At 41.0% G+C, this 27,233-nt stretch overlaps 1 protein-coding gene and 1 long non-coding RNA gene across 2 annotated transcripts; one reads left to right on the top strand and one right to left on the bottom strand.

The window, feature by feature from the left end:
- slc16a2 (solute carrier family 16 member 2) lies at positions 1-26,046 on the bottom strand. Its single transcript, XM_031303044.2, has 7 exons — positions 24,497-26,046; positions 8,743-8,887; positions 7,400-7,898; positions 5,900-6,043; positions 4,310-4,538; positions 1,216-1,479; positions 1-1,099 (listed from the first exon to the last, which is right to left on the bottom strand). Exons 1-6 carry the CDS (start codon positions 24,921-24,923, stop codon positions 1,232-1,234), a joined length of 1,692 nt encoding a protein of 563 aa, XP_031158904.1. The 5' UTR covers positions 24,924-26,046; the 3' UTR covers positions 1-1,099; positions 1,216-1,231.
- Positions 4,493-7,371, top strand: LOC116052388. The gene is made up of 2 exons (XR_004897628.1): positions 4,493-4,617; positions 6,319-7,371. It is a non-coding gene; the product is annotated as an uncharacterized LOC116052388 (long non-coding RNA).
- Positions 26,047-27,233: the final 1,187 nt, after the last annotated feature.

The following is a 27,233-nucleotide window of genomic DNA, read 5'->3' as shown; positions in this document are numbered from 1 at the left end:
TACTGTGAATTATTTTTCAAAGTCATAACAAACACAGTTCATGCAGATTTGTTTAGCACCCTGCTAAAACTTCAAAAGGCCAATAATAACTGTAGAGTTTTTTTTCCAATTTGCTGATTGGAAAAAAAACAAATGCTGAGAGTTAAGGCTGTACAGACTCACGAGAAGACCTATCAACTGTAGTATTACTTAAGTTTCATGAATTGAGGCAGCAGATGCACAGCTCATACATCATGACTCACCCCTACTAACTGCATTAGTTAACCTGCCACAAGCTGCAAAGTCACTGACCTAAATTCAAACCATGAAAAAAATCTAGCACTCAAGGGGTCATGGCATATGAATCAGTTGGTATCAACAGCAGCCACAATCAAGCATCTGTCTCCCATGCAGCCAGGCTGGTAGAGTAGTTGAAGTCATTTTGCTGAAGTATTTTGGACCCTGGGTGTGAGTACAGTGTGTGGTTGAAATGAGGTGATTGTGGCTGGTGGCTGATCCTCTTGTGACATTTACAACAGGTTTCTCTTCTATCTGTCACAGCAGAAAACAGCAAAGAGAATAAAGCAATTCACTCAAGGTGAGATTGTGATTCAGCTACACAAACTAAATAAAATGTGTTGTGTTAAGAAATGTAGATGCATGAGGTACTACATAAAGAAAGTGTGAATGTATCCCTTCACTAATTCTTAAATGCCTCTTATCTCAATCTGTTTATATGAATCTAGAAACAAAGCATTGTATTTCTTTTCAAAGTAGCAAAATTAATGCTGTTAAATCAGTCGGTTAAAATCTCTTCATTTCTTTCCTCTTGGAGGTATTTGTTACTACAGAGTCCCCACTGATTAAACAATCCTTGTTGAGACTGTGTTGTGCTTATCCTCCGTATACATTCCCATCATCCTATGCTGACGGGCCTTCTTTTGCCCCCTCTGTGGCTTGTAGCCAGAGCGCCCTTTTCAATTTCTCTCCACATGAAAATAACAAACAGCCCATGAGAGTCCAGGAAGGGTGAGAGGGTTAAAGGTCAGCCAGCAGGAAGTCCATGGTTGAGAGGAGGGAAATCTAAGGATGAAGAAAAAGGTGCTGGTAGGCTGAATCCCTGGAAAACAAGCAAAAAGATGAGTGACGTATAAGAAGAAGAAATACAGTATGTGTGCATTATACATCCTAGTGTACAAACATGATCTATGCTTGAAGTGTATAAATATATGTAACCTTTGTTCAGTGCGACTCAGATGTGTGTCTCTACGTCAGTATAGCCAGGCAGGATGTCTCCATTGGAGCAGCTCTTGGGCTCCCCCACTGGTGGGGCGGTGGGCAGCATGTGGGCAGTTGTGGACGTCTCCTCTGGTGACGCCGCTGCCTGGAGCCGGCGGTGTATCAGAGGAACAAAGAACAGCACCACGCCCCCCACTATAGGAGGCACCCCAGCCAGGGAGAAGGCCACCGTGTAGTTCCCAAAATAATCGTGTAAGAGACCTGGGCAGTGGAGGCAGTGGAACACAGTTCACGTTATCGTGTCTTAAATCACTGAAAAACAACATTTACTTAACAAAAAATCACTGATGTCCTCAATGATCAGGTATGTTCAGTATGAAGCTGGAGCCATGTAGCAATTAGCCCAGATTAGCTTGATGTCTGGAAGCAGGGGGAAACAACTAGCCTGGTTCTGCTCAAAAACGGTTTAACCCATACACAAAAAGAAATACAGAAAAGGCCATTTGTGGTTTTAGGGGGAGAAGTGGCCCAGTACAGCCGCAATGGCACCACACCTGGCAACCGCACTCTGACAACAGGCGTCTTGAAAGTCTTGTGCCTGGGGCTGTTGTCCACAGAGAAAAAGTTACAGCAAATAACTGACTCTAAAAAACGCTCCGTGCTCAACTCAGATTTCACCTTGCTCCACTCAAATCGCTCCCCACTCACTCAAAAAAAAAGAAAAAAAACCTATTTTGTATTTTAATTTGAGCTTAAACTCCAGCCTGGCATCCAAAAGGACTGAGCAGTCAAAACCACATTTTCCAAATAGAAATTATTTATTTCAAGATACACTTCTGGGTTTGGGTTGGGATGCTTCAAACTCATGGTGTGAGCGGTAGCGGAGTGTAATTGGAGCAGGATGGAGCTGGAGATATGGTGACGCTCCACCTTTTTCAAAAATCCGCTCTGCACTTGACCAAAAATGCTTCCGCCCACATGTTGTTTTTCTGTTTGAGTAGGGTTTAAACAAATAAGATGCAGTATGTTACTGCTTAGCTTAGTTGTAAAGGTGCTAGTAAGCATAGCTTTGAAGATAGCGAGGCTAGGTGTTTCCCCCACCTCCAGGCTTTAATGCTAAACTAGGCTAAAAATCCCCTGGCTCCAGCTCCGTACTCTAACACACACTTGAGAGTGTTATCAATTGTATCATATAACTCTGGGAGAGAAAGCAAAAAAGCAAAACAAGAGCAAAGTGACACCAGCTGAAAATCTTGTTTTCTTTTGTCTTACTTTTCTGCAGTTATGTAGAAGTGTGCTCCAGTGTGTGTCAGTACACCATGACATAATCAGCATAAACTGATTACAGTGACATTTTCTAGGGTCTTAACCTGCTAATGTTAAAATAAGTGGCAACACAAGATATGACCACAAAAAATCTGTAACATATCTCAACAGTGGAGGTCAATAAGGAGATTGTACTAAAACTGAAACCTGACCCTGTCTACAGTATGTATATCCACATTCTATATTTATCTGCATGTGAGTTAAGGCAAACAAACTGTATAGACAGTGACAAAGCAAGGTCAAGTTCAACACACAGCGCTGCATGTTTAATCTACAGCTGAGCCTGTGAAGAGAGAGCAGGAGGGGTGTGCACTCACATTGTTGACTGCATCATATGCCATATGCATTCTTGCTCTTGTTCTGTACAGACTGTACAGACTGTACAGAACAACACGTGATAATCACACACAGACTTTGAGGAGCTTAGCTGCCTTTGTTTTGGTGGTAGCTTAAATGTATGGCTTTTTATAAGATAAGATAAAATGGGCTTTATTAATCCCACACTGGGGAAATTCCTGTGCTACAGCAGCTCAAAAGAAAAATGTACACACATCAGAATAACACAAATGCACATTAATTAGACATAGGAGAAAAAAATATAAACTATAGAAATAGAATATAGAATAGAATTAGTTATATTAATAATAATAGTAATAAAACAGCCGTATTTACACAATAAACAACCTTAGATAAACAGACAGTATATAAACACAGATATACAGATGAGTAAGGTGCGAATGAATAGAGATGACATATTGCACAGTTGGAGGTGACAGAGTAATACATAGATAAATGTGCATAGTGCAGAATATTGTCCAGTGATGGATCATATTGCAGAAACAGCTAGCAGTGCTACATTATGATGTTATATTAAAGAGTCTGACTGCTGCTGGAATGAAGGACCTGCGGTAGCGCTCCTTCTTGCACGGAGGGTGCAGCAGTCTGCCAAAAAAAAATGTATACTACGCATTATAATAGTCTGCATCATGTCAATTACATGTTTTGTTTAACTACAGGAAGTAATGTCTGCATCTGTGATAAGTCAAAAGTAACATTGAAACCACATGCCACTATACTGTATATGTATGTCTTAATGCAGGTCTTTGTGTGTAGAGACAAGAAGTGCAATCATTTGGCTAGTTAGTCTCCACATGCGCTGCATGGGGTAGTAGTCACTGACTAAAGTAGAACAACTTTTAGGCTTTGATTTCCAAAGCTTCTCCAAAGATGTAATCTAAAACAGAAATGAGTGTTTTGAGATGACATTGGATTGTTGTTGTTTTTAAATGAGAATCTGTTTTTACAGCTTGAAATGTAATTTGGACAAATATCTCAAACCATTAATAACAACCTCTGGTACGGGGAGCTGAGGCCACAAAAGCACATTGCGTGTTTTGTAGTAAAAGCATTCCAGGACGGATGTGTCAGATCTGAAAGAGTTGGCAAGAGAGAGTACTAGGATGCCTGAGGAGAGAATGAGGAGGTAGAGGAGACAGAAGGGGAGTTGAGTACTGAGAGATTACTCTGTGTGTGCTCTGTGTGTCCTAGAGACAGCCTGCAGTTGGCCACAAGCCCAAATCTCTCTACAGTAAACACAATCTGCTGAACAATCTATCCTGCCCTGCGTTTGTCTTACTCTCCTTTTACTCCCCACATTCTGTTATACTCTGTTAATATCAATCAGCTTCTTACTGCCAACGTCCTGAAGTCAATGCAAGGAGCCAGATCACTGCGATCTCGTTCTGGATTGTGTTTTCCTACTCACCAGCGATGGGTGGACCCGCAGTCATGGGAAGAGACATGAGGCCTAGAAGGTAGCCTATGGCCTGCGAAGCCTGCATGGGCCCGACCAGCTCAAACGCTATGGGAGCCATCATGGTGAGGAAGCAGCCGTCACACAGCCCCAGGAACACGCACACAACCACCAGCCCCTCGAACGCCAAGCACTGAGGGATCATCATGGACATCAGACCCAGAGCCATGAAGGACACCACCTGAAACAGACACATTCAGTGTCTCTATTATTTCTGTTTCTAACGGACATGGCTGCCTGTTTCATAGGCCATAGCTGCAGTAGGTGTTTGCTTGTTTCCAGTGTTTGATTTCTGACAGAAGCATTGTTGACAGTAAGTGAGGGGAGATTATACTGTACACTGTTTTTAGTTGGATTAGTTTCTATCTTTGTTGTGCTTGATCATGGAGAACAGCCTCCAGGCCTTTTGACTTCATTGTGAACATTTTGTTCTAGCAACAGATTGCACCCTCAAACTACTGTTAGGACCTGGTAAACACCTACATATTTAAAATTCACAGAGGGGGATCTGAAAGCTTAATGTGGATATGAAGATATATAAAGCTGAGGAATTTAAATACATCTCAACCACACCATCTGTTTAATAGGCTGAGCGACGAATTTAGGTCTGTGCTTCGTGTTTTTGTTAGCAGCAGTTAAAAGGTGCCTGCCTGTTTGTATTAATCTAAACAGTCAGCTAATAATGTTGCATTACACTGAGATCAGAGTTCATGATTTCAACAATGGCGCTTAGCCGTCTCCCATTAACTTCCATTTTGTGCAAGAGATGGGGCAAATAAAATACTTGCTTCCGGTGGAAAACCAAATTCATAAGTAACTTTGGTGAACTTTAACCGGCAAAGATGCACCCTCATACGATAGCACACAGTGTTTGTGGTTGACCCTGGTTGAATGTCCTTGGCTGACATTTTGTGAGTGAGCCAAGATGGAGGAGACATTGATTGTGTGACTATGCCCTAATATGCATTTGCGAATGAGCCTGGCAAGGTCATCAAAACCCTAAGTCTCTCGGTTTGCAAATCAAAATATATATATAATGCTCAACCAAGTGACATTATATAACCCTTTTAATAGAATACCATTAAACAAACCTTGGTTCAGTGTGATAATATGTGTGCCAGAGGGCTGAGTAAAATGAAGTGCAAATAACAGCGTCTGAAAAAAGAGCCTTAAAACACAACTGTTAATAGTTAACCCCAAGTCTTCTATTTCAGGTTAAAGTTGATGGGCAGGCTTTTAATTTGAATTGTTAGTTCTATTAACACGTTGTTATAGTACAAGCTATTATGAGAGAGTAATTCTACTATAGTAATGTATATTGTAGTGCTTACAAAGCTTAGAAATAGTCAGAAATTAGAAATGAGACATTTACTTTTGAACGATTGTAAAATGGTACAAGAAATCATTAAAATCATATTACTAACAGGCTCAAAATAAGACCTCTACAGTAGCTAGTTTCAATCTCGACACAATGCTTCAGGCCAACATACTACTTTTAACTGCATGAGTTTTCACGTTTTATGCCTTCAGACATTTCCTCACCTGCATGTAGATCTTTTGAAGACCAGGAATGAGGTCTCCGAGCTTCCCAAAAGCGAGGCGTCCCACCCCAGATGAAGCTCCTATGCAAACCAGGAGTACCCATTCCTTCTGGGTCCCCTTGAACTGCTCCTTCACAAAATTCATCTGAGACACGGAAAGAAAAACAGACATAGTACTGCGTGAGCTTTGGCTGTGTGTTTGCTGGTTAAATGTGATTGTGCTGCGCAAGAAACTCACCAGATGCTACGAATAGGAAATGAGATATCACATCAACTGCTGGTGAACTTTCTCATTGTGTGCTCCATACTTAAGAAGTAAATTAACTAAGCAAATGGGTGTGCATTTGGTGGGGTGGAGGAATTGTCCATCCATAACCCCAAAGCAAATGTCTAACAATAACAAAATGTCTTCATCCACAGACCTTTGGAACAGCAGAACAGGAAGACCAAACGCATATAAGTCAGACCCTCCCACTCCCCTCAGTCCTGACCCCCAAATCAGATCCAAAACATTTAACCGCCCTCTGAAGTCTTTTCTGAACTTGTGAAATATTTGCTCTGCTTTGAAGGGCTCTACATTCATAATGACCATAGGATAGGCATGTTTAGGGATACAGAGAGACCATACAGGAGAGGTTTCCTGAGGTGGTCGAGCCAATACAAAGACCGGGGCTGTGTTTACATCTGGGCCCGGGCCTGAAACAACAGACCTGACAGAGGGAGGCCGGAGCTGGAACATCCGACATCTGGATAGAGGGAGATCAACTTCACAGCTCCATGCTGCAGCTTTACACATCATCCTCATCCTTCACTATCTCACTAGTTCACACCAAAGTTGACCATATGTCCATTTTTAAAAATACAATGAATTTTGGATTCTAATCATCATGGTAAGCAAAGTTACTGTGCTTTAAAATCACATGTTCCCTTTTTTGCGGTCAAAAATAAAGTGTTATTTTACACATATTCTCAATACTTTTTTGAATTATTAAAAACAAACTAAAAACAAGTTCTTTGGAGAAATATCAGAAATACTCCTTTTCTTTTCAGCCACTGGAAGTGCGTGTTTGTGTTTGATTGACAGCAGCTGGCAGGCTGAGACGTGACAGGTAAACGACAAACAGTGTAAAGTGTAGCTTACAAACCATGAGCAGACAGCATCTTGTTAGTAGTGGTACAGAAGAGTAAGAACCACACTAGCATCTATAAAGACCAAAGTGACATTTGCTGAGATGTTTAAATGCTGGTTAATGTGCTGCAGCTATGCAGCTGATTAGCCACCTAGCCTGCAAACTGGCATTAGAGGTGCACTTTTCGCCAGAATGTTTGTTTAGGTGCCAGAGCTTAGGTGCCAGTCAATCGTGTGTCAGACACACGATTAACTCTGACTTTTTTTCAAAATATTGTACCCTTTTAACTTAACATAACCCAATTCAGGGCAGGAGCAAATACACATGTGTACTTATAATTTGACTACAAGCATGCCCATTATTGTTCTTACCAGATGGACATATGGCACGAAATAGCCCAGTACAGCTGTGGCTACTCCAAACGCCCACACCCGGTATGTCACGATGTGAAACACACGCAGGTTGAAGTACTTCCTGACCTCATCCAGGACCCTGCTCCACCTGCTCCCCTCCTGAGCAGTGGCCCCTGGCTGGGTTTGGGGTTTGGCAGGGCCAGGACCCATGCCTGGGGGTCCCATGCCTCCTCCAGCAGGCAGTAAAGGTTTGAACATCAGCGCCAGCAGGGCCTGAACCAGCATGAAGAGGCTGAGGATCTGGAAGGTCCTGCTAAGGCCCAGAGGTTCCACTACCTTGTTGAGAAAAACCGGGAGGCCCATGGAGAAGAGGCTGGCACCAGCCGTCACCACACCATTGGCCAAGCCCAGGCGCTGGCGGAAGTAGTGGCCGAGGATGACCAACGAGGGCTGGAAGGCGAATGAGGAGCCACAGCCGAACAGTATCCCATATGTGAAATAGCGAAGGCTCAAGGAGCTGCAATAGAAAAAAAGACCATTTGTTGTAACATTAATGTTAATGTAATGTTAAAATGCTGTGCTGTAACATTAATTAATTTATAAACTGAGGGTCATGTGATAGAGGGTGTTGTATGCTGTACAGATTGCAAAGCCCCGTGAAACGAATTTATGACATTGGGCTGTATACAAATTTTTACTTGACTTGATTATACAGTATAAACAAGCTGAACAAAATGGTTAGACTCATTTGGTAAAAGGCCTGCAGTTAAACAAAAAGTGTAAAAACTGTAATTCTGGCTGTTCATTTCAGATTTTAATAAAAAGAGTTGAGACGTCTACCTAAAAATCTGTTAAATTGGTAGAATCACTTTTTTATTGTTGTATCTCGATGGTCTTCATGTTTTCTCTCTTGCTTAGTGCATCTGCTATGAGTGTAAAACTAGTGCAAGAAAGTGGAACATGGGTGGAACATGGCAAAGAGTTCCCAAATAAGGTGTAAATATACTATACTAAAATATATTTTTTTTAAAGCACCTCAGATGCTTAGTATGACCTAATGCATGACTGTTATGATTGAGTGTGACTGAACTAAGCAGTTTTCCCTTTTACCAAAATTATGATAAAACATCTTATTTGAGTGGCACTAAGATTTGGTGATTGTCATAGCAATGCTGAAAATGTTTTGATTTGAGTATTCCTAACTCAAATCGTATGGAGGTTGCATGGTTCCGATTTTGCAACTCATTTTGCAGCTGTAGTGAATAAATCTCATGATCTAATCCTGTAATGGTAATACATCAGAGGCACAAACTGGGGCTAGGGCAAGTGATGTCTTTAATAATAAATGTACAGTAGCTTACTTTGCAAAGGATGTACTGAGCAGCCCTATAAAAGCCACCACTGCCCCGCTGACAGCTGTCTTCCTACAGCCGAAGCGGTCTGTGAACATGCTGACCACCGGTGAACAGAAGAAGATCATGCCCATGGCCAGGGCCCCAACCCATGCTGGAGAGAAAGTGGAGAGAAGAGAGAATTCATCATCAGAAACGGAAACCTGGTATGTTCACCTAAAGTAAATAAATATTACACCCATTTGTACACCAAAGTTTATGTAACATGAAATGTGTGCTGTAAAAGACATTTAAGACCTTAAGACATTTCTTTTTAGCAAAGTTTTGGTCCCCTTTAGAATTTTAGATTTTTTTCTTTTTTGTTTCTTTTCTTTGTTGTATTTTAAACTGCTTATTTATTTATTTATTTATTTTGTTTGTTGTGTTTCTAACCTGTAGCACTTTGAGATCTTTGATGAAAAGTGCATTATAAATTAAATGTATTATTATTATTATTATTATTATTATTATTATTATTAAAACAATATGGTATTGATATACAGGATACAAGCAGGCAATACAACTGACATACAGTAAAAATTAATGAAAAGAAATGTATTCCCTTTCCTGCTTGAAAACAATGCACTGGCTTATTTTGTCATGTGTAATCTCTCAACAGTTTCTACAGTTCCCACATCATAAGCAGCTGGAGAATTTGCTTCTGTGATCTCAAAGGAAGCCACAGTCAAATGTAAACATGTGCTTTGTATTGAATCTCTCATTGCCTTGTAGGCATTTCTTCACTCAGACAGCATAAATACCTTGATTTCATGAAAATGTAATATTTGCAGAAGCTTTGAAAAACTAAAAGCCTTTACATGCACTAGTTTTTCTTGGAAATGTCTCTCTCTGCCACCCTGATGTGATTTGCTATTAATATAAATGTATCTAACTGTGCTCTTAATTGTCTTTCCTTGCACCATGTACAAACATCAGACACACTCCATAAGAGTCCTCATGGTGATAAAAAGCACCATGAGAAATCTTATCAGATCAAAAAAAGTGGACAGACTTGGCCTGTGTCCATCCAGTGTTAAAATATAACGAGCCAGAATGATCCAACAGAGACTCTGCGTACCCTGAAGTGCAAACAAACAAATGTCTGGGTCCAGTCTACCCCTGGGAGCAAAGGTAGATTTAATGTCTAACGTGGTGTCTGGGCTGTAGGCCACACTGATCCAACAGCTCAATATGAATGAGACCAGAGCGGCAGATAGACGGGTAAATGGACTGATTTACCTACTTACACACACGCACACACATACACCGACCCTCTGACTTCAGTGTGAAACATGAGCTTTACAGCTCTCTACATGTACAACGTCTTTGTTGTGGAGGTTGACCTAGACATTCTGTACTATACATTTACACATGTGGTACACAGTGTACACTACAAAGTCATAGTTTGTATAGTTTAAGGGTGGGACTGCACCCTAGCCTTCCTATAGTTTATTTATCCAAATGGAACAAGACAGGGGAAATTTTTCTATTTAGCATGAACTCCCACCCTTTTGTAACTTTCCCTACAAAATATTTCAAGTGTCATCTTGAGGTGCAACATTCACAAAAAACTACTACTGGTCTTGTAAAAACCTTTTCACATCACATCTCAAGGCATACAGCCGATACCTGCTATATGTATACAGAAGTGGATATCAGTAAGTGCAACAGTAAAGTAGGTTAAATGCTATATTGAATTGTAAATGGTTATTTTACATTGGCCTTCCAACCCATTTCAACTGAAACACCATACAAAATATATACTACTGAGACGGAAATCAATGGCAAAGTTGTAGGCGATCAGATTAATCCTCTTTACTTAATAAGGAGTTTGGGTTTGGCTTCCCATAAGCACCTTAGCATTACAATTGCAGCATATTGTAACACTGGTACCTTTTTCACATCAAGGGTTCAAGGGTGAGGGACAACGAGGTGTATGCTGCTGAAGCTAGCATAACAAGGCAAACGTTGCTCTAGCTAATCCGTTCTGCTCCCCTCCAGCTCCAGTCAGACAGGCAAGCAAAGAAACGCCCTCGCCACACGGGTTGGGTTGGGTGGGTTGGTTTGAATTGACAAAAGAAGGATTGAACACGGATCAGATAACTCTGGTTGGACCCTGGTCCCTAATGTCTAGAGAGCTAAGAACCACTCTCAGTTTGGAACTTCGGTATGCTTCAAACTTAGTGCTTGTCAGATTGACCACACCTCTCCGTAGCAATCTGTTTTGGTCTCCATCTGAGGGAAATATCTGGCTCTTTAGCTGCTAAATGTTTTACTTTGTTACCTTGCTAGTCACTAACTTTGCCTGTGTACCGCTTGGTGCTGAGCAGGTATCGTACAGTAGGTTCTTAGAGCTTTTTTGCTAAAAACAGCTGCCTGCTGTGGCTGGAAATGACACTGATGAGAGCGATGAGAGTGAATCAAAACAGTAAAGTCACAGATCGTAAAACCAAAACAATGAGCTGAAAGATGCTAAATGCTCCGTCAAGCTGTGTGGAACTAGCCTAGAAATCTAGACGCACCCTAGCGGCAGCAAATTTAATTTGCAGCCAGTGGGGTCTAGACACTCTCCGTTGGCTTGCGAGCTGGAAAAACCAAACTCTGGTCAGGCCAATCACATCGTGTACAAAGTCGGTGGGCGGGCTTATGGCTGCTGTAGCTGGGAACAGTGGTCTTCTGGAAGACTTGGAGTTAAGCTTTTCTTTGAGAAAAGAACAAAGAACGGCACTGAAATCATTCTTAAAAAAGGAAGATGTGTTCGGAGTTTGGCCGACCAGATACGGCAAAAGTTTAATCTATCAACTAGCTTCGCTACCTTCTTCGTTGCTCTGCCTGGTTGTAGCGCTATCCTATTGTGTGCAGAAGGAATTTGAAAGACAACCGTTTATCCCGCCCCTCGGATTGAGCTCTGTAAATGGTGAGTTCCCAGACCCAACATCTTGATGTGGGTCTGGCTTGTCAGGCTAGAGGGGAACTGCAGAGCACTGGAAAACACCGCAGAGACTACAGCCGACGGCTAAGTACCACGTACGTTCTGTTCCAGCATGAGAGGAAATAACTAGAGATGTTCCGATACCGATACTGGTATCGGTCTCGGCTCCGATACCGCCTAAAACGCTGGTATCGGTATCAGGAAGTACTGGAGTTTATGCACCGATCCGATACCACGTAATAAAGCCCTAAAGAAAATCTACGTTAAAGTAGTTTATTTATGTTCTTTTTCCATTATAACTGACTGTCAAACTGGATAATAAAAGAAAGAAAGTTCTGGGGCGTTCATTGCTTGTGTTTGTTCATGTTTCACAAAGAGTTTAACCTGAGCCAGGCCGACAACAAAGATAGAAATCATGTCACATCCATACAGGGATAGTAGTATACACTTGTTAAAACATAATAAAATATATGACACACTGGTATCGGATCGGTACTTGGTATCGGCCAATACGCAACTTCAGGGTATCAGAATCGGTATCGGGAAGCAAAAAATGGTATCGGACCATCTCTAGAAATAACTCTCTATACCAGCAAACAGCTGTAATCTATTTGACTTTCAAAAAGGGAAACCGGATACAAACGCTGCTATGATACCCACAACAAACAGCGTTTGCTCAATTCAGCAGCAGCAGAACCGAACAGAGCCTATGGTTCCTCTGCTTACTTACCCTCGGGATGACAGCGGACACTGGGAGATGGCTAACCAGACTGTCCATTTCCCGGGCTGTCATCCATTCTCTCTGCAAGGAATTCTCCCTGTAGTGGGAGCAGGGTGACCAATCAGATGGATTGGCAGTTCAGCCAACGGCTGACCGCGGCCGATGCCAATTAAAGGCCAACGAAGGCCGACCCGTGGCGACAGTGCGGGACACACCGCACAAACTAACTAAACTCTGTCTGTCTTCGGATTTTGTCACTGCGAATGCACCGTACAAAACTTTACGGGTGTGTAGTTGAGATGAAAACGAAGGCTGGATTGAAGACGGCTGTGGTCCAAGCAAGGGCGCCTGAAGTAGGGAGGTAGGAAGTAGGGAAGGCCCCCCCCTACACACACACTTTACGCCCCTGGCCCGATTTGCTGTCGTGGCTGGTGTGATTCTCTAGTTTATATGAAAATATTGATTATAGCAGCTTTAAATATACTGAACCCTAAAATCTTCCATAACTGATCATGAAGCAACAATGTTAAGCTGAAGTGTATGTTATGCTGTACTACACATTTGTTCTGTTTAGCTCTTGCACCATCTTTGCCCTGAGGGGCGAACATATGGCTTTCCCATATGGAAATAAGAAGATGAAAAGCCCCTCAAAACAACATTAGAATGCTCTCTTTGTGTTTTGGGAGTGCTGGCTTTGGCCAATAATCTCTCCAGTTAGGGCTACTGTACTGTGTACATGACAGCACATCTGCATACATATAGGGCTTGATGGTGGCTCTCAGGGAAAGGCCATTGTAGTCACTAAATTAATCCGCCGACTATAGTGGTGGAGATGATCCACGAGAATAGCATGCAGCCTCAACTGTGTATGCAAAGCCACATAGCACACTGTCAGAAATGAAACATATAACCTGGAAATTTAATGACATATGTACATAGTCCTAAAAGTTAATCACCCAAAAAATGTGCTCAGCCCGAAACTCCTGACAGAATCGAGTTGGGGTTTAGTTTGTGTTGCCTTTGGTGCCTGGAATCGCAGAAATTAATGTCCACAGCCTTGTGTGCTTCTAATATTGAGATCACTTTTGCCATCACAGGTTTTGTCTGTTCTGTCCCTTGTCCATTACCACATGTCCAGATGGTTTATCTGGAAGGATCACAGGATGTTAAATCTGTCATTCTCAACCACCCATTGTTGGGTCTCCCATCTGCATGTGCTGCTGTAGGTTTGCTGTTTCCGCCAGCATCATTGCACGCTCTCTTAGCGGTTCATCCTTAAAATTTTTACAGTCGATCAGGTTGGTCAGTCTGGTCCTTTGAGTCTTGGATAACTACTCTACTTTCCACCTGTAGTAGCATATGCAACAGTACTGCTTAGTTTTGGCTCTAGATGGGTCTGCACTTGGTAGGTTACTTCACTGCGGTTATGGGTACATGTTAAATGATTGATTGTAGAGTAGGGGATTATACTCTCTATCTAACAAAAGAACTGAGTGGTTAAACTGAGCAGTGACTGCCACCATGGTTGAACACAAAAAATGACAAAAACTTAAATTTTATCAAAACAAAAACCAAGGAAATACATGTCACATTACTGAAACTATGACTGTCAGTTTTTTCAGCTCCTCCGTTAAGGTTATCCCTGTTTGGATATATTATTACAGGGAAACAGGATCACAAAATGACAGTAGAGCAGTGGTTTACAACCTTTTTCCTTAAAGGAATAGTTTGAATATTTTGAAGTGGGGTTGTATGAGGTACTTATCCATAGTCAGTGTATTACCAACAGTAGGTGGCAGTCGGCACATCCCAAGTTTGGAGAAACAGACCGGAGTACCAACAAGGAAGTAAAGCGATTAACTGTTGTGGATGGGCACTGTTTGGGTCAGACTTTCAGCAGTTAATGAAGAGACAACATATACACTTTTTAAGACCAATGATATTGGACCCACACTTTAACCATCTCTAATTCAGTGAGTGTAAATCTGTCTGTTCACTTTTCAGAGCGCCGTCAGTCAAATCCATTCCACTTGAGGAAAGTCCTAACAAATTAAACTCTGTTCCGTGTTGTAGCTACAGCTTTGACTTCCACACTGCTGCTTCCTCAAATCCATTCCACTTGGCTCATCAGAGTTCATATCAATTAAACTCTATTCTGTGTTTTTATTACTCGAGCATGCTGCACTCCCGCGACACAGCAAGGTAAACAAAGCATCATATCATATCTGGTGGGTCTGCTGTAGGCTCACATACTGTCACTAAACAAGCTGGTATTTAAGTGAATGTTCATCATTTGTTCGCCTGTTGCTTTTAAAGGCATCATGTAGTCTTTGTTGCAGAACTGAATTGCATTTACAATTACACTATGTTGTTATAACTAGCTAGCTACCGTAATGTTAATATCAATCAACCAGTGTTAGCAGCTCTTTATTATCGTTATTCTCACTGACTAGCAACATTGTTGTGTGTGTGTGTGTGTGTGTGTGTGTGTGTGTGTGTGTGTTTAGCCAGCCAAGCCAACCATCATGGAAGAAAAAAAGAAAAAGAGATATCAGAACATTTTTTAGTGCACCGAAACGCTAAGTAAGAACCCTATAGCCTATTATTTGGCTATAGGGTATATATAAAATTGAAAATATGTCCACATAATGTCCATAAGAAATGGAGTGTTGCATGTGTCACATCAGAGCAGGAGACGACAAGTAGCACACAGTCAGGCAGGCACAGACAGGCTCGGTAAGTTTGAGTTTTTGTTTGACAACATAATGAAAAGTTCTATCTCAACTTAAACTGATTTGATTAGGGCCAGTGTTGGGCAAGTTACTCAGGAAGTGTAATAAGATACTTTTTACTATTACTCCTTTAAAAAGTAATAATATTTCTTTACTTATTACTTGGTATCAAAAGTAATTAGTTACGTTACTCGTTATATTACTATATTACTTTTCTTTTAATTAAAAAGTGACGCACAGCCTGTTTAGCAGCTGCTTTAGGAACTGAATCCACTTTTTGGAACAATAACCTTACAGAGAAAATCAAGGGTTAGGTGATAAGAAAGCTATCGCGATGATTCTCCCCCGCTTCGTCCAACAACTGGGCAGTTGATATGGGCAATCAAAGGCAAGAGCACTGGCCGGCGCACGTCACTCAAGGCTATAAAAGCAATTGTTTAATTAAAAGGCACCAGAATACAGGAAATGGCATCTACCTCAGTAAAAAAAACAATTACACAGACTATGTAACCGTGAAGCTCTGGTGACCCCCCCAGGTTGAAGAGCAGTGGTATAGAGTAATGTGAAAAAAACAACAGAAAGACAAGAGAACAGACAGTACTGTTAAGGCCTACTGCACTAGGCTCAAGAATTAGTCTTCCACAATGTACTCCTTTCACTGACCACACAATTATTTATGCTGCTTCAGAATAAAATACAGTACTTCAGAACAAGAAAATTGTATAACTGGAGGCAGTGTGGCAACCGTGGCAACATGCAAATACCAACAGTACTATAAATGAATGGTTGTTACGCAAATTACATAATTACTTCACTGAAGCCCACATCCACAGGCTTTCTTGACTGAACCACTGGAGAAGATGACTGCAGTCTAAGTTTGAAAGTGCACTCCATATTACTGTGTCAAAACCAAAGCACATTGTCTACAACATACAAGGTCCAACCTACAATCAGAGGCAAACAAAGCAAGAGATGTCTCATTACTCCACTCTCTCCCCTCTTTGCTGGCCAACCCCTGTCTCTAAACCTCATTTCCCCCAGCTCTGGCACAAGCAAAGGATCTATGTATAGACTGAGTGGAGTGTACTCATTATAGACAATTAGGTCTGAACACTTGCAACCAAAAGAAAAAGGACACAGCAAGGGACAACAGGAAGCAAAATGAAAATGTGTGTGTGTGTGTGTGTGTGTGTGTGTGTGTGTGTGTGTGTGTGCGTGCGTGTGTGCAGGTGTGTGTGTGTGTGTGTGTGTGTGTGTGTGTGTGTGTGTGTGTGTGTGTGTGTGTGTGTTGTTGGTGGTGAGGAGGCTTAACAAGCTTATTTTGGTGATGGATGCAATCTGACAGCGAGGGAGAGGGTCTCTATACGAACCATCTGTTCCAAGAAAAAGAGAGATTTACCCAAGAGTACTTAGTTTAGCTTGTATTCGACATAGATGATTCAGTGTATATCTAACAGGATAAGACAAACCAAATATACTTTAGTAATCTACCATACATACTGTATATATGCTTGATTTGAACGTGTGTCTACTTTGACTGATCAGTGCGATGTGTGAGTACAAAGCTGAAACTGGTTCAATATCTTCATAAACACCCTGCATGCCAAACAAACCACCTTTTCTACTTATGTCGTTCAGGTCCTCCCACAAGTGTGTATTTACAGTACATAGCTGTGATGAAACGATTACCTTAACACCGCAGTTACAATATAGAGCCCAGGATTACATTTATTATTTATTTATTTACAATGCACTTAACTGTCAAAAACTCTGGTTGTAACATTTATGAGCACGCAGCAAGGATAGAAGCTTCATTTTGAGAGATTCTGTCATTAAAAACACATGAATGCAAAACAAGCTAATTCAGAAGATAGCTGGCAGACACCCAGCACAATTAGAATTGTATAAAGCAAATGATTGCAAGTGCCAAAAAGAAAAGTAGAAATAAAATGAGAAATATTTACTTTGTCATTAGAGTTCCTCATACTTTCAACAAAGTAGTTCTACTGCAGCCTAACCTTACCTAACTGGGTAATTAGCATACAGTAGTTTAGTTCAGGCTACATAGTTTGCAAAAGATTGGGAGTGTAAGACAAGTCATTTGAGTAACCAGCTGTCACAGATGTGGAGAAGGAGCGTAGTCAATCAAGTCAGCCGCCGGCCACAAATGTGTTTTAACAGCAGGAACCTCTGGATGCTCCATGAGTTGTGTACTTGATACCGCTCACTAACCATGGGAAACTCCTTTGCGTGTTTACTTTTCATATCGTCCTCCAAGCTACCAATAATAACTGCTCTCCAAACTGCTTGCATTGACACTAATAATAATAATAATAATAATAATAATAATAATAATAATAATGCAAGAGGGGGATGTATGGATATACAGTATATGTATGTACACGTGAGTGTAGCAGCCCAACTCAGCTCTCAGACTTCACTCCGGGTGCACGATCTGTAGTGCTACTCTAACACTAACTTACAACTGGCAGCCTCTATTTCATGCTGGTGGGATTCTTAGAGATTGTGTTTCTCAAGTTAAGACCATATTTCCCACAAACGCTTGCATCTAGTTGTGAAAAGGATGACATATCCACTTATTTTGCTTTCTTTTTAAGTAACTATTACCTATAACCTGCTAGAAAACTGTCTATAAATAAATGCATTCATTTATTGATGTTAAAAGAAACCCACATTCAACAAAAACCGTCCCATGCCTGTTTCTGATCATCTGTGTGTACCTGTTTATGAGTATTTGGAGCTCTGATCCGACCTGAACCCTTTCCCCTTCCCTCTGGAATGCAAAACATTTTTACAGTACTCCCTGATCTGCCAAACTGGGATTTAGAGTTGCCCTGGATGTGCTGGTGAAATCTGGGGCAGCGGAGCTACAATACAGCACTACACAGAGCACAGCAGTATGCTAATGATTGGAGGAGTTTGTTTGTGACAGCACAGACACCTGTTTGAATCCTGGCCGTAATATTCTCTTTACCAAGTTGTGACTTTGAGTTAAGAAATTACCACTGATATGATGAAGATTACATTCTGACCACAACTAAAGAAATACAGTGTTGAGACATGCAACTTTATCTTATTTAACTGAAGGCCAAAGGGTATGGCGTTATATATGTGCCTCATTCCTGAGTGAGTAATTGTATGTTTTGAGCACAGAGAACTATATTTTGCAAGCACATTACATTGCATTTTGAACAGAAATTAACACTCGCAAAACATAATTTCGTTTGAGTAAATAAAAATAAAAACCTATTCTGTGCACAATAAATGTATTTACATGTCTTTCTCTGCTCGCAGGTAGACGCTGCTGCGCTCCGGTCATGTCTCCCTCGCTCTCAATCTCTTTTTGTTTCCTGCTACTTGCAATCTAATTGGAGACGAACAGCGAATCAGAATTGACCTTTAATTCTCCGATTGGTTGGTTTTGTGGCACACTTGTAACGCTGTGAAAATTTGAGCGAGTGTGTCAAGAGTTGAGCACGCAGAGTGAGGAGGTTGAGAGCGAGGGAGACATGACTGGAGCGCAGCAGCGTCTACCTGCGAACAGAGAAAGACATGCAAATACATTTATTGTGTATGGAATAGGTTTTTGTTTACTCAAACTAAACTATGTTTTGCGAGTTTTAATTTCTGTTCAAAATTCAATGTGATGTGCTTTCAAAATATAGCTCTCTGTGTTCAAAACATACAATTACTCGCTCAGGAATGAGACACATATATAACGGCATAAAAGGGCACCCCAGCATTGAATGGGTATTATGGGACATAAGACCTGCTAATTCTGTATGTATTATGTATGTATGTATGTGTTTTATTAAGTTTTAATGTCCCATAATGTTCTGAATTGCTGTTTTACAGGCTTTTCCACCCTTACACATCAATACAATTCCAGTATAGACACTAATCCCCTGAGAATAAACACTTTAAATACTGTTTATCTGCAGCTTCAATATAAAAACTGTTTTAAAGTGATATTGATTTTACCCTCACAGTGATTGCCAAGCCAAACATAGAACAAGGTTACACAGGAGGACAGTGACATGATAAAACACACAACTGTGACATGTGAACACCCAATCTCTGACTAGTTTTACTTTTATCTTACCATTGTTACTCAAATATTACTGCAGTCACTCTGAGCTTTTGTGAACTACTGTATACAATTTAGTGTGTGTATCAATGTGTAAGTGTGGCGCAGGGGTGCTTGTATGCCTTCTGATATCTTTTCATTTTTACTTATCACTTATGTTGTTGAATGTATGTGGTTATCACAGATATCGGCTCCTCTCCCTCTGGAGAAACTGACTTGTGATCTCAATCATAATTCGCCCAAATTCTGTCAACTTTGGAGACCGTTGCATTCCTTCCTGCAGAGAGTCTGACCTACTTGTGTTTGGTTTAATCTCTATGTACTTTTCTTTATATTTCCTGTACAGTCCTAGTTTGTAATCATATTTATATCTGTATCTTCATTTTAAAAGAATGGTTTGTTGGTTACACACCTTGACATAACAGCATTTTTGTATATGTGACCAAAACAGGAATAAAACCTCTGACCAAGCCATGCTGTAATCATTAAGTAAACCAACACCGTCTGCAACTCATAACCCGCTCCGTCATTACCTTCTTTTACTTAAAAAAAGTTGTTCTGATCCCCCACCTTGAAACTCTTGAGCTATTTGGAAAATATCTTGTTTACCCCTTAAGGCTTAATAAATACCCAGTATAATAGAGAATACTGAGAATAAATCATCCTCTCCTTATGGTCCTATAGTTTGTCGCTTTGGAAGAACTTAACATGTTTGAAAATCTTCTATACGTGATTAGAACTTTTACTGACTGTTCTCTCTTAGACTGGATAGCTGTTCAAAAGGAGCCTTTACCACTGTGACTATTGTTGTTAAACTGTAACCTACTGTTTTCTTCTTTTGCTCGGGGTAAAAAGGTAAGCCTGCTAGCCTTTTCCTTTCACGTAAGAGAGCAACCAAGAATCAAATCCAAAGAACGTCTGGAGATGAATTCCACACAAGCCAAAAAAAGTAAACCCTAACCCTCAGTAACTGTTTTTTGTGTTGATGAGAAATGGTTAAAGGAATACCCCACCGTTTGTTGAAATAGGGTTATTCACCGTCTCGTCTATATTTATATAGGTGGGCAAACGCATTTTTGTCTCAGTGCATGCATTGTCTTAGTCCGGCAGCGCCGCCGCTAGCTTAGCTTAGCGTAGTAAATGGAATCCTATGTTGCCGGTTAGCATGTCGTGAGTAAAAGTGACCCAACAATGACAAAAACAAAACCTAATTACTTCTTGTGGCCTGCGTATTCACAACAACTTTACAACAACAACTTCCTAGGCAGATATTGACTTGGGACTATATTGGGTGGAAGTAGGCTACAGCCAAAGCACTGCTACTTAGACACAGAGATATCACGCAGCACCTAAAAAACCCCAACTTCCGTCAACATACCGGCGTGAATATTAGCTGGCTATTTTTCCTACAGTAGACAGTGAATGGCGATGAACATGGCGGATTTTGTGAGAGACGAAGAGGATGACTTCTCAGACAGTCAAGATCCAGAAGCATACCTCTACGAACCAGAGTTTTCAGAAGAGGAGCTGCGTGCTTTGGAAATAGAACGACAGGAGGAGGAGGTTGCGATCGCTCAACAGCCCGAGGACGTGAGGATGAGAGCCAACACGATCTGGTGTGGGGGAATATGCCAACATATGCCGACTGAAATGAGCGTGCCTGCAGTTGTGTCACAGCTACAGAGGATTTCTCGGCATTGATCCATCCTGCAGTCCTCGACTTTTTTTTCGGTGCAATAAAGTCAACTGGAAAAAACGCTGAATGGACCCAACAGCTGTCCACAGAGTAAGAGATTATTGTAAACATGACGCATGGTTATTTTACGGGATAGATCGACCCTTATTAGACCTGTACTCACACAGAGTTGCTGCATGATATCTATGCACCCGAGTAGCAATGCTTCCACACAATATAGTCCCAAATCCATATCTGTCTAGGAAGTTATCTAGTCTTAATCTGCATTGCTATTTGTACTCGTGAATACGCAGGCCACAATAAGTAATTAGGTTTTGTTTTTGCTGTTGTTGGGTCACTTTTACTCACGACATGCTAACCGGCAACATAGGATTCCATTTACTACGCTAAGCTAAGCTAGCGGCAGCGCTGCCGGACTAAGACAATGCATGCACTGAGACAAAAATGTGTTTGCCCACCTATATAAATGTAGACGAGACTAGGAAACAGTCTTAGAGCAGTAATCCCTTCCAACATCTTGACCTTAACCTTCACTGGTGATTATGAAAAATACCTACTCCTGTTACATTATGCTACTCCCATTCTTTTCACTATAATCTAAAGCAGACCATTTCACAGTTTCACGCATCAGTTCATCCCTAAAAAGGAACTCACATAACTACTCATTTAGTTCGTATTTGATAATGTGACTATTAATAACCTTAAAGCATAACTCTCGCCAAAATGCAACCTAGGGTCTTTTTGTGAATGTACCCAAGTCAGACTTTCGTTTAAAAGCATAATTAGGATGGAAACGCCACTTTTAAGATTTACCATATTTACATTTTTCGGTCAAATGGCCTTTTGAATGGGAGTGCTAGGGGCAAGGCTAAGGGCACGTCTATGATAGCATCAAAATAGCTATTTTTAAAACACTAAGAAGGCTCGACACAACATGAAATTTTGCTCCAAGTATCACCAGGGTCTCTACACATAAACTCGAGCATTGAGAACATTGTTTGTGTACACAGAGTTCACTAAAAAGAAAGGTTTTGAACAACTCACTGTAGTTGTTGTTTTTCCAGTCGCCGTCCATCTCGCAAGTCAAAAATAGTCGAGGGAGGAGAGTAAAGATGGAAAGCTCCTAAAGCTTAGTTCCATATAAATGCACAGATAATTTGTTGTTTTGTCATTAGTGAAACACAATATTGACCTTGTAGTTGAAAAAGGAGCCTCATATAAGAATGACATTTCCTCCTATGGAGTCCGTTCATTCACATTCGGAGATCGCCTATTTTTGACTGAGAAAATGGCGGATAGTGTAAACAACAACTGCTAACGTGAGTTGCTTAAAACCTTTCTTTTTAGTGAACTCTGTGTACACAAACAATGTTCTCAATGCTGGAGTTCATGTGTAGAGACCCTGGCGATACTTTGAGCAAAGTTTCATGTTGTGTCGAGCCTTCTTAGTGTTTTAAAAATAGTGATTTTGACGCGATCATAGTAGTGCCCCTAGCACTCCCATTCAAAAGGCCATTTGACCGAAAAACGAAAATACGGTAAATCTTAAAAGTGGCGTTTCTGTCCTAATTATGCTTTTAAACGGAAGTTTGACTCGGGTACATTCACAAAAAGACCCTAGGTTGCATTTTGGCAAGCGTTACGCTTTAAAGCTACAGACCAATAACACCATCAAGGGACCAAACCTCCAGAGATGCTTCATTGACAATAAATTGGATGCTGACTTTAAATTTCAGCTTTTGAGCTTAACATTTTCCACTATGGTAACAAGCACAAGCAAGACAATGTCCGTTATTGATAGGGATTTAACGATGCATCGTGAATCGGTTAAAAATCTATTTAAATGTGTAAAGATTACAACCGGCTTGAGATTAAAAAAAAAGAATCTCGATGCAATTTTTAAACAGCCTGGGGCGTCACGCTAGTTAACATACAGCAGGTAACGTTAGCCTACCGTAAGCTAGTAACGTTAGCTGGCTTAAACACGGTTAAAATGCTGACAGCTAAACAGCTAAACAAAGTGTGTTTGATATTTCACTGGAAAGGATTCCAACACCGGGACGTTCAGCAGTCTGCAGCTAAAGACAGAGGAGACTAGCTTGTGACTAGCTTTGAGACAGCGTGGACACAGCCGCTGTAGTCTACATCCACGTCGGATTTCACTCTTTTCGGCCGGATGTCCATTACCTTCCTTCCTTCTTTATGTTGAAATTTTCAACTCCGGTTGATTTATTTATTTATTTTTTTAGATTTATTTTTTGGGCATTTTTGGCCTTTAAATAAAATGTAAATCCAGACAGCTAGCTAGATCTGTCCAATCTGAGTTTTCTGTTGCACGCCTAAAACTATTTTGGAACGTACACGTTCCACCAAAACAAGTTCCTTACTGAGGCTATTTTGCAGAGGCACCATGGCTCTGCCCGGTGCTTAGCACCGCCCATGATGATTGTGATTGGTTTAAAGAAATGCCAATAAACCAGAGCATGTTTTTCTACCACTAGCCAGACCATCCTCTGCAGCGCTGTGGAGGAAGGTCTGGCAAAGCGAGACTACTGCCACTGTAAACAACAGAGATGGGACTGCTGTTGCATTCAATGTTGTTGTAAAATACCCATTTGCAATCTAGTGTTTCTTCTTTTTGACGTTTAACAGCAAATGACTGGTAATAAAAAAAAAATCTTTTAAGTTATTGTCATACATTTTAAATAAATCATTTAAATGTAACCATATGGCCTTAGCATTAAACAAGCCTTTCTTTAATCTTTTTGTTGTTATTTAAGATAAAATACTATTTCAGTTGCACTTTTGATAAAAGGACACATATGCTGTTTTGTACAGTTTATTTAAATAAAGGAATATTCTTTTATATTGTCATTTCATTCTTCCTGTTTCATTCAAGTTTGTTGTGTCACACTTTCCAAGTTTAGTTCAAAAGTCTATGGTACATTTCTATCACTTTTAGCTTTTGCGGGCATGACTTTATCAAAGAGACTTTTGTGACTAACAGAAATGGATTAGCAGTGAGTTAATGGAGTTAAATAACACTGGTGTTAATGAATGGATAGCTAGTAGATAGTTGGCTAGTTAAATGCCTGTTAATGATTGAACATCAGTGATAGTGCTTTCCAAAACAATCAGTTGACCAACTCAAACAAGATTAGGAGCATTTTAGAATGCATCAAGACTTTTTCTAAATAAAAACAATATTCAGACTTTACATGTATTGGCACGTATAACACTATGATCAGTGTGCCACTTTAAGTTCTTGATCACTTGAACTCTGAGCTGACCCACATCTTTTTTAGAGGCACAGATGCGTGATTACATAGTAACCTATACAGCATACTACTATTAAGCTGGTGTTACTTGAAGGTTTAATCATCCACTGGAGGTCCAATTCCCACCTGAATTTTGCCTATGAGTAGGCTAATTGTAATCAAGCATGCATCCAAGACAAATGTAGCTTCTGTCCACCAGTTGATATAATTTTTCATCTCATCCTCAGACTCGCCTCAGCAGACCGTCTGGTACTCACCCACTTTGAACTGAGACGTCTGGTCGTCTGGGTCTACATGCTCCTTCATCAGCATCATATGCAGGATGCCGAAAGAGTTTTGAATGCCGAAGATCGACCCATTGCACCAAGTTGCTGCAAAAACCACCAGCCAGCCGAAACCTCCTTCTGGTGGGACGAATGCGGCTCCGTGGCCGTGCTCTTCCACCTGGACAACCGCCTCCGATTCAGAAGCCGGGGAGAGGGGCGGCTTGCTCCCGGCCTCGATCAGCTGCACGGTGCTGTCCTCCTGCACGATTTTACACTCGCTGCCTGCCGCCTGGTCAGCCTTGCTCCTGTCTGCTGCTTCTTGGGGAGCCTCTCTTTGCTCCGTCTGAGAATCTGGCTCCTCCGTCCGGGACTCTCCACTGGACGGATGCGCTTGATTGTCTAGCCCGTTGATTCCCATGCTGTGCTGATGTCTGGTCAGATGGAGAGGTTACTGTGGGCTCTTGGCGCACATGCATGAGATATAGGTCACTGACATAAGAGCACAGATTTGATTGGCTATCTGTCAAAATGTGCAAGAAAGACGAGCCTCCTACACGCTGCTTGTAGCCCAAGTCTGAGCGTCAACTTCAACGAATAAACTCCAACCTGCAAACGTTAAATGTCTCATTCTGGGCGGAGGTCTGTTTTTTTCAGAATTAGCAAGCACCGCCTAGTTCTCTTTTAAATGTAAGCCAGTGTCACTAGAAACAGCCTACAACCATGTATTTTCTTTAGCTGGCTTCCCTGCTCGGTGCCAACTACGGATCATCAACCTGTGAAAACGTCCGCTCAGTCTCACACAGCGTGTCGTCCCGTCACACAGTCCGCGCACAGTCCGCAACATCCCCCGGTGATTATAGAAACGATTAGGCGCTCCTCCTTTTTCATCTGATATCTTTAGACGTTGTAAATGTATAATAGGTAGGCCCGTGTGGGTTCCGGAGGCTGTTTCAACAAAGCTCCGGCCGTCATTCAGTGGCGCGCCTCCACCTTCCTTCGCAGCCCAGTGCCCGGCGGATGGACGGTCTAACCAATGGCGGAGCTTCAGTACAGTTGTGGGACGAGGTTGCACTTCGTGTCTTATCTGATTCACGTAAAGACCCGAGTACTTCTCGGCTTCAGACCTCGTATAACGACATTAGCCTACTTTCCTCTTCATACTAGACTGGTAGCTAACTAACGCAAATGTCCAGTAGTTAACCGTCGACGGTGGCGTAAACACTGTTTACTAAGCAGTGTCTTCGGTTAGAAAATATATATTTAAGAGGATAAGCTAGCCTAGCATATAGCTAGCTACATTCACTGTGTCATCAAGAGGGTTTTGAGTTGTTTACGTTCATGTAGCTACTAGCCGTTAAATATGTCTCTATTTAACGGTGACAGTTCCAGTAACGTTACTGTGAATGAACGGTTGTTGTTGTTGTTTATTAGCCGGTGTTCTTTAATGCCTAAAATATGGTGCTTTAACGCATGTTTTTAATGGTCTACTCCTGTCTCACCTAGCTAGCCTACAGTATTTCTTGTACATACTGTAACGTTACCTCCATGTTCCAGCCCCATTCTGGTCTAACTCCAGCTAAGGTGGTGTTCACAATGCATATAACGTTAGGCCTAGCTACATGAGAGTGTCCACTCTCCTCTGGATTATTATTAGGATACACATGGATTTACTGTTGTAGCTGTTGCTATGTGGTTTTATCTATGCAGTTGTCACAAGTGTGGTGGAGTGAAAAGTTCAATATTTGTATTTCACCATATTTTCACTGTTTCTAAATGTAGCTAGCACGTGAAGCAGTTCAGCTTATTTAATGAAGGAGATGTATACTGAGGTACGTGATCCTTGCAATTTTTGAGTTGTATCCACATGGTACAATGCATTCATTGTAAGTCGCTTTGGATAAAAGGGTCAGCTAAATAAATACAGGCCTAATGCAGGGGTTTCCCTACCATTATACGGCTTAGGTGCAGCACCCAAGCAGTTTTGGTCACCACCTAAGGCGAAATAATGTAAAATCAATGTGAGCATCAAAACTAACTTAATTACTTTTCTCAGATCTAATAATTGTAGGTGGTCCCCAGTGGACTTCTTTAGCAAGTTTTGCTTTTTGAGTGTTATTAATTGTCTGCTCTAACTTTTTTTATGTTTTGGACACAGATATGGTAATAATAGTCCAGAATTATGTGAAATTGCCAATTCTTTTTATTGAAAAACGTAAGATTTTCTTGAAAGAGGCCCCTAAACCCCCAGACCAAATACATGCACCTACATCTTTCACAAACCTAGGGAAAACACTGGTCTGATGTATGTAAAGTATTGATCTGCAAACTATCAAGTGGGTATAATCTAAATGTTGTATAAAATGGAAATACTCAAAGGTACAGGTATTCTAAAATTGTAAATGTATGTAGTTATTTTCATCACTGTCATCATTTACTCATGTAAAACATCTGAATTCTCAAAAACAGTACCATTGGAAATCAGGCTGGGATGATAATTATTTTTTGTTTCTAAACATGTAGGTCAACCATATACAATTTCCAAACAAAAGATGTTCTGCCTCTCCTAAATTCATCTTTATGAAGTGAGAGAGAGAGTTCCCAGACAGATAATTAAAGTGGGATAATTTCACACTTGAACAGAGTTTTCAAGTGAGACAACAAAAAAATAAAAACACCAGCTTGAGCAGAGATTGCAGTATCTTTTGACATGTGTCGGAGTTGAGATCTC

This window comes from Sander lucioperca, chromosome 1, assembly GCF_008315115.2.
Source record: "Sander lucioperca isolate FBNREF2018 chromosome 1, SLUC_FBN_1.2, whole genome shotgun sequence".
NCBI lineage: Eukaryota > Metazoa > Chordata > Actinopteri > Perciformes > Percidae > Sander > Sander lucioperca.
This window is presented reverse-complemented; position numbering and strand designations above follow the sequence as displayed.

Excerpts from the sequence above, each read along its gene's own strand:
- slc16a2 (XM_031303044.2), bottom strand. The coding sequence starts at position 24,923 with ATGGGAATCAACGGGCTAGACAATCAAGCGCATCCGTCCAGTGGAGAG. Across the intron at positions 8,888-24,496 it reads GACGTCTCAGTTCAAAGTGG|CATGGGTTGGGGCCCTGGCC; the intron begins GTGAGTACCAGA and ends CTTTCTCTCCAG. Across the intron at positions 4,539-5,899 it reads TTCAAAAGATCTACATGCAG|GTGGTGTCCTTCATGGCTCT; the intron begins GTGAGGAAATGT and ends TGTCTGTTTCAG.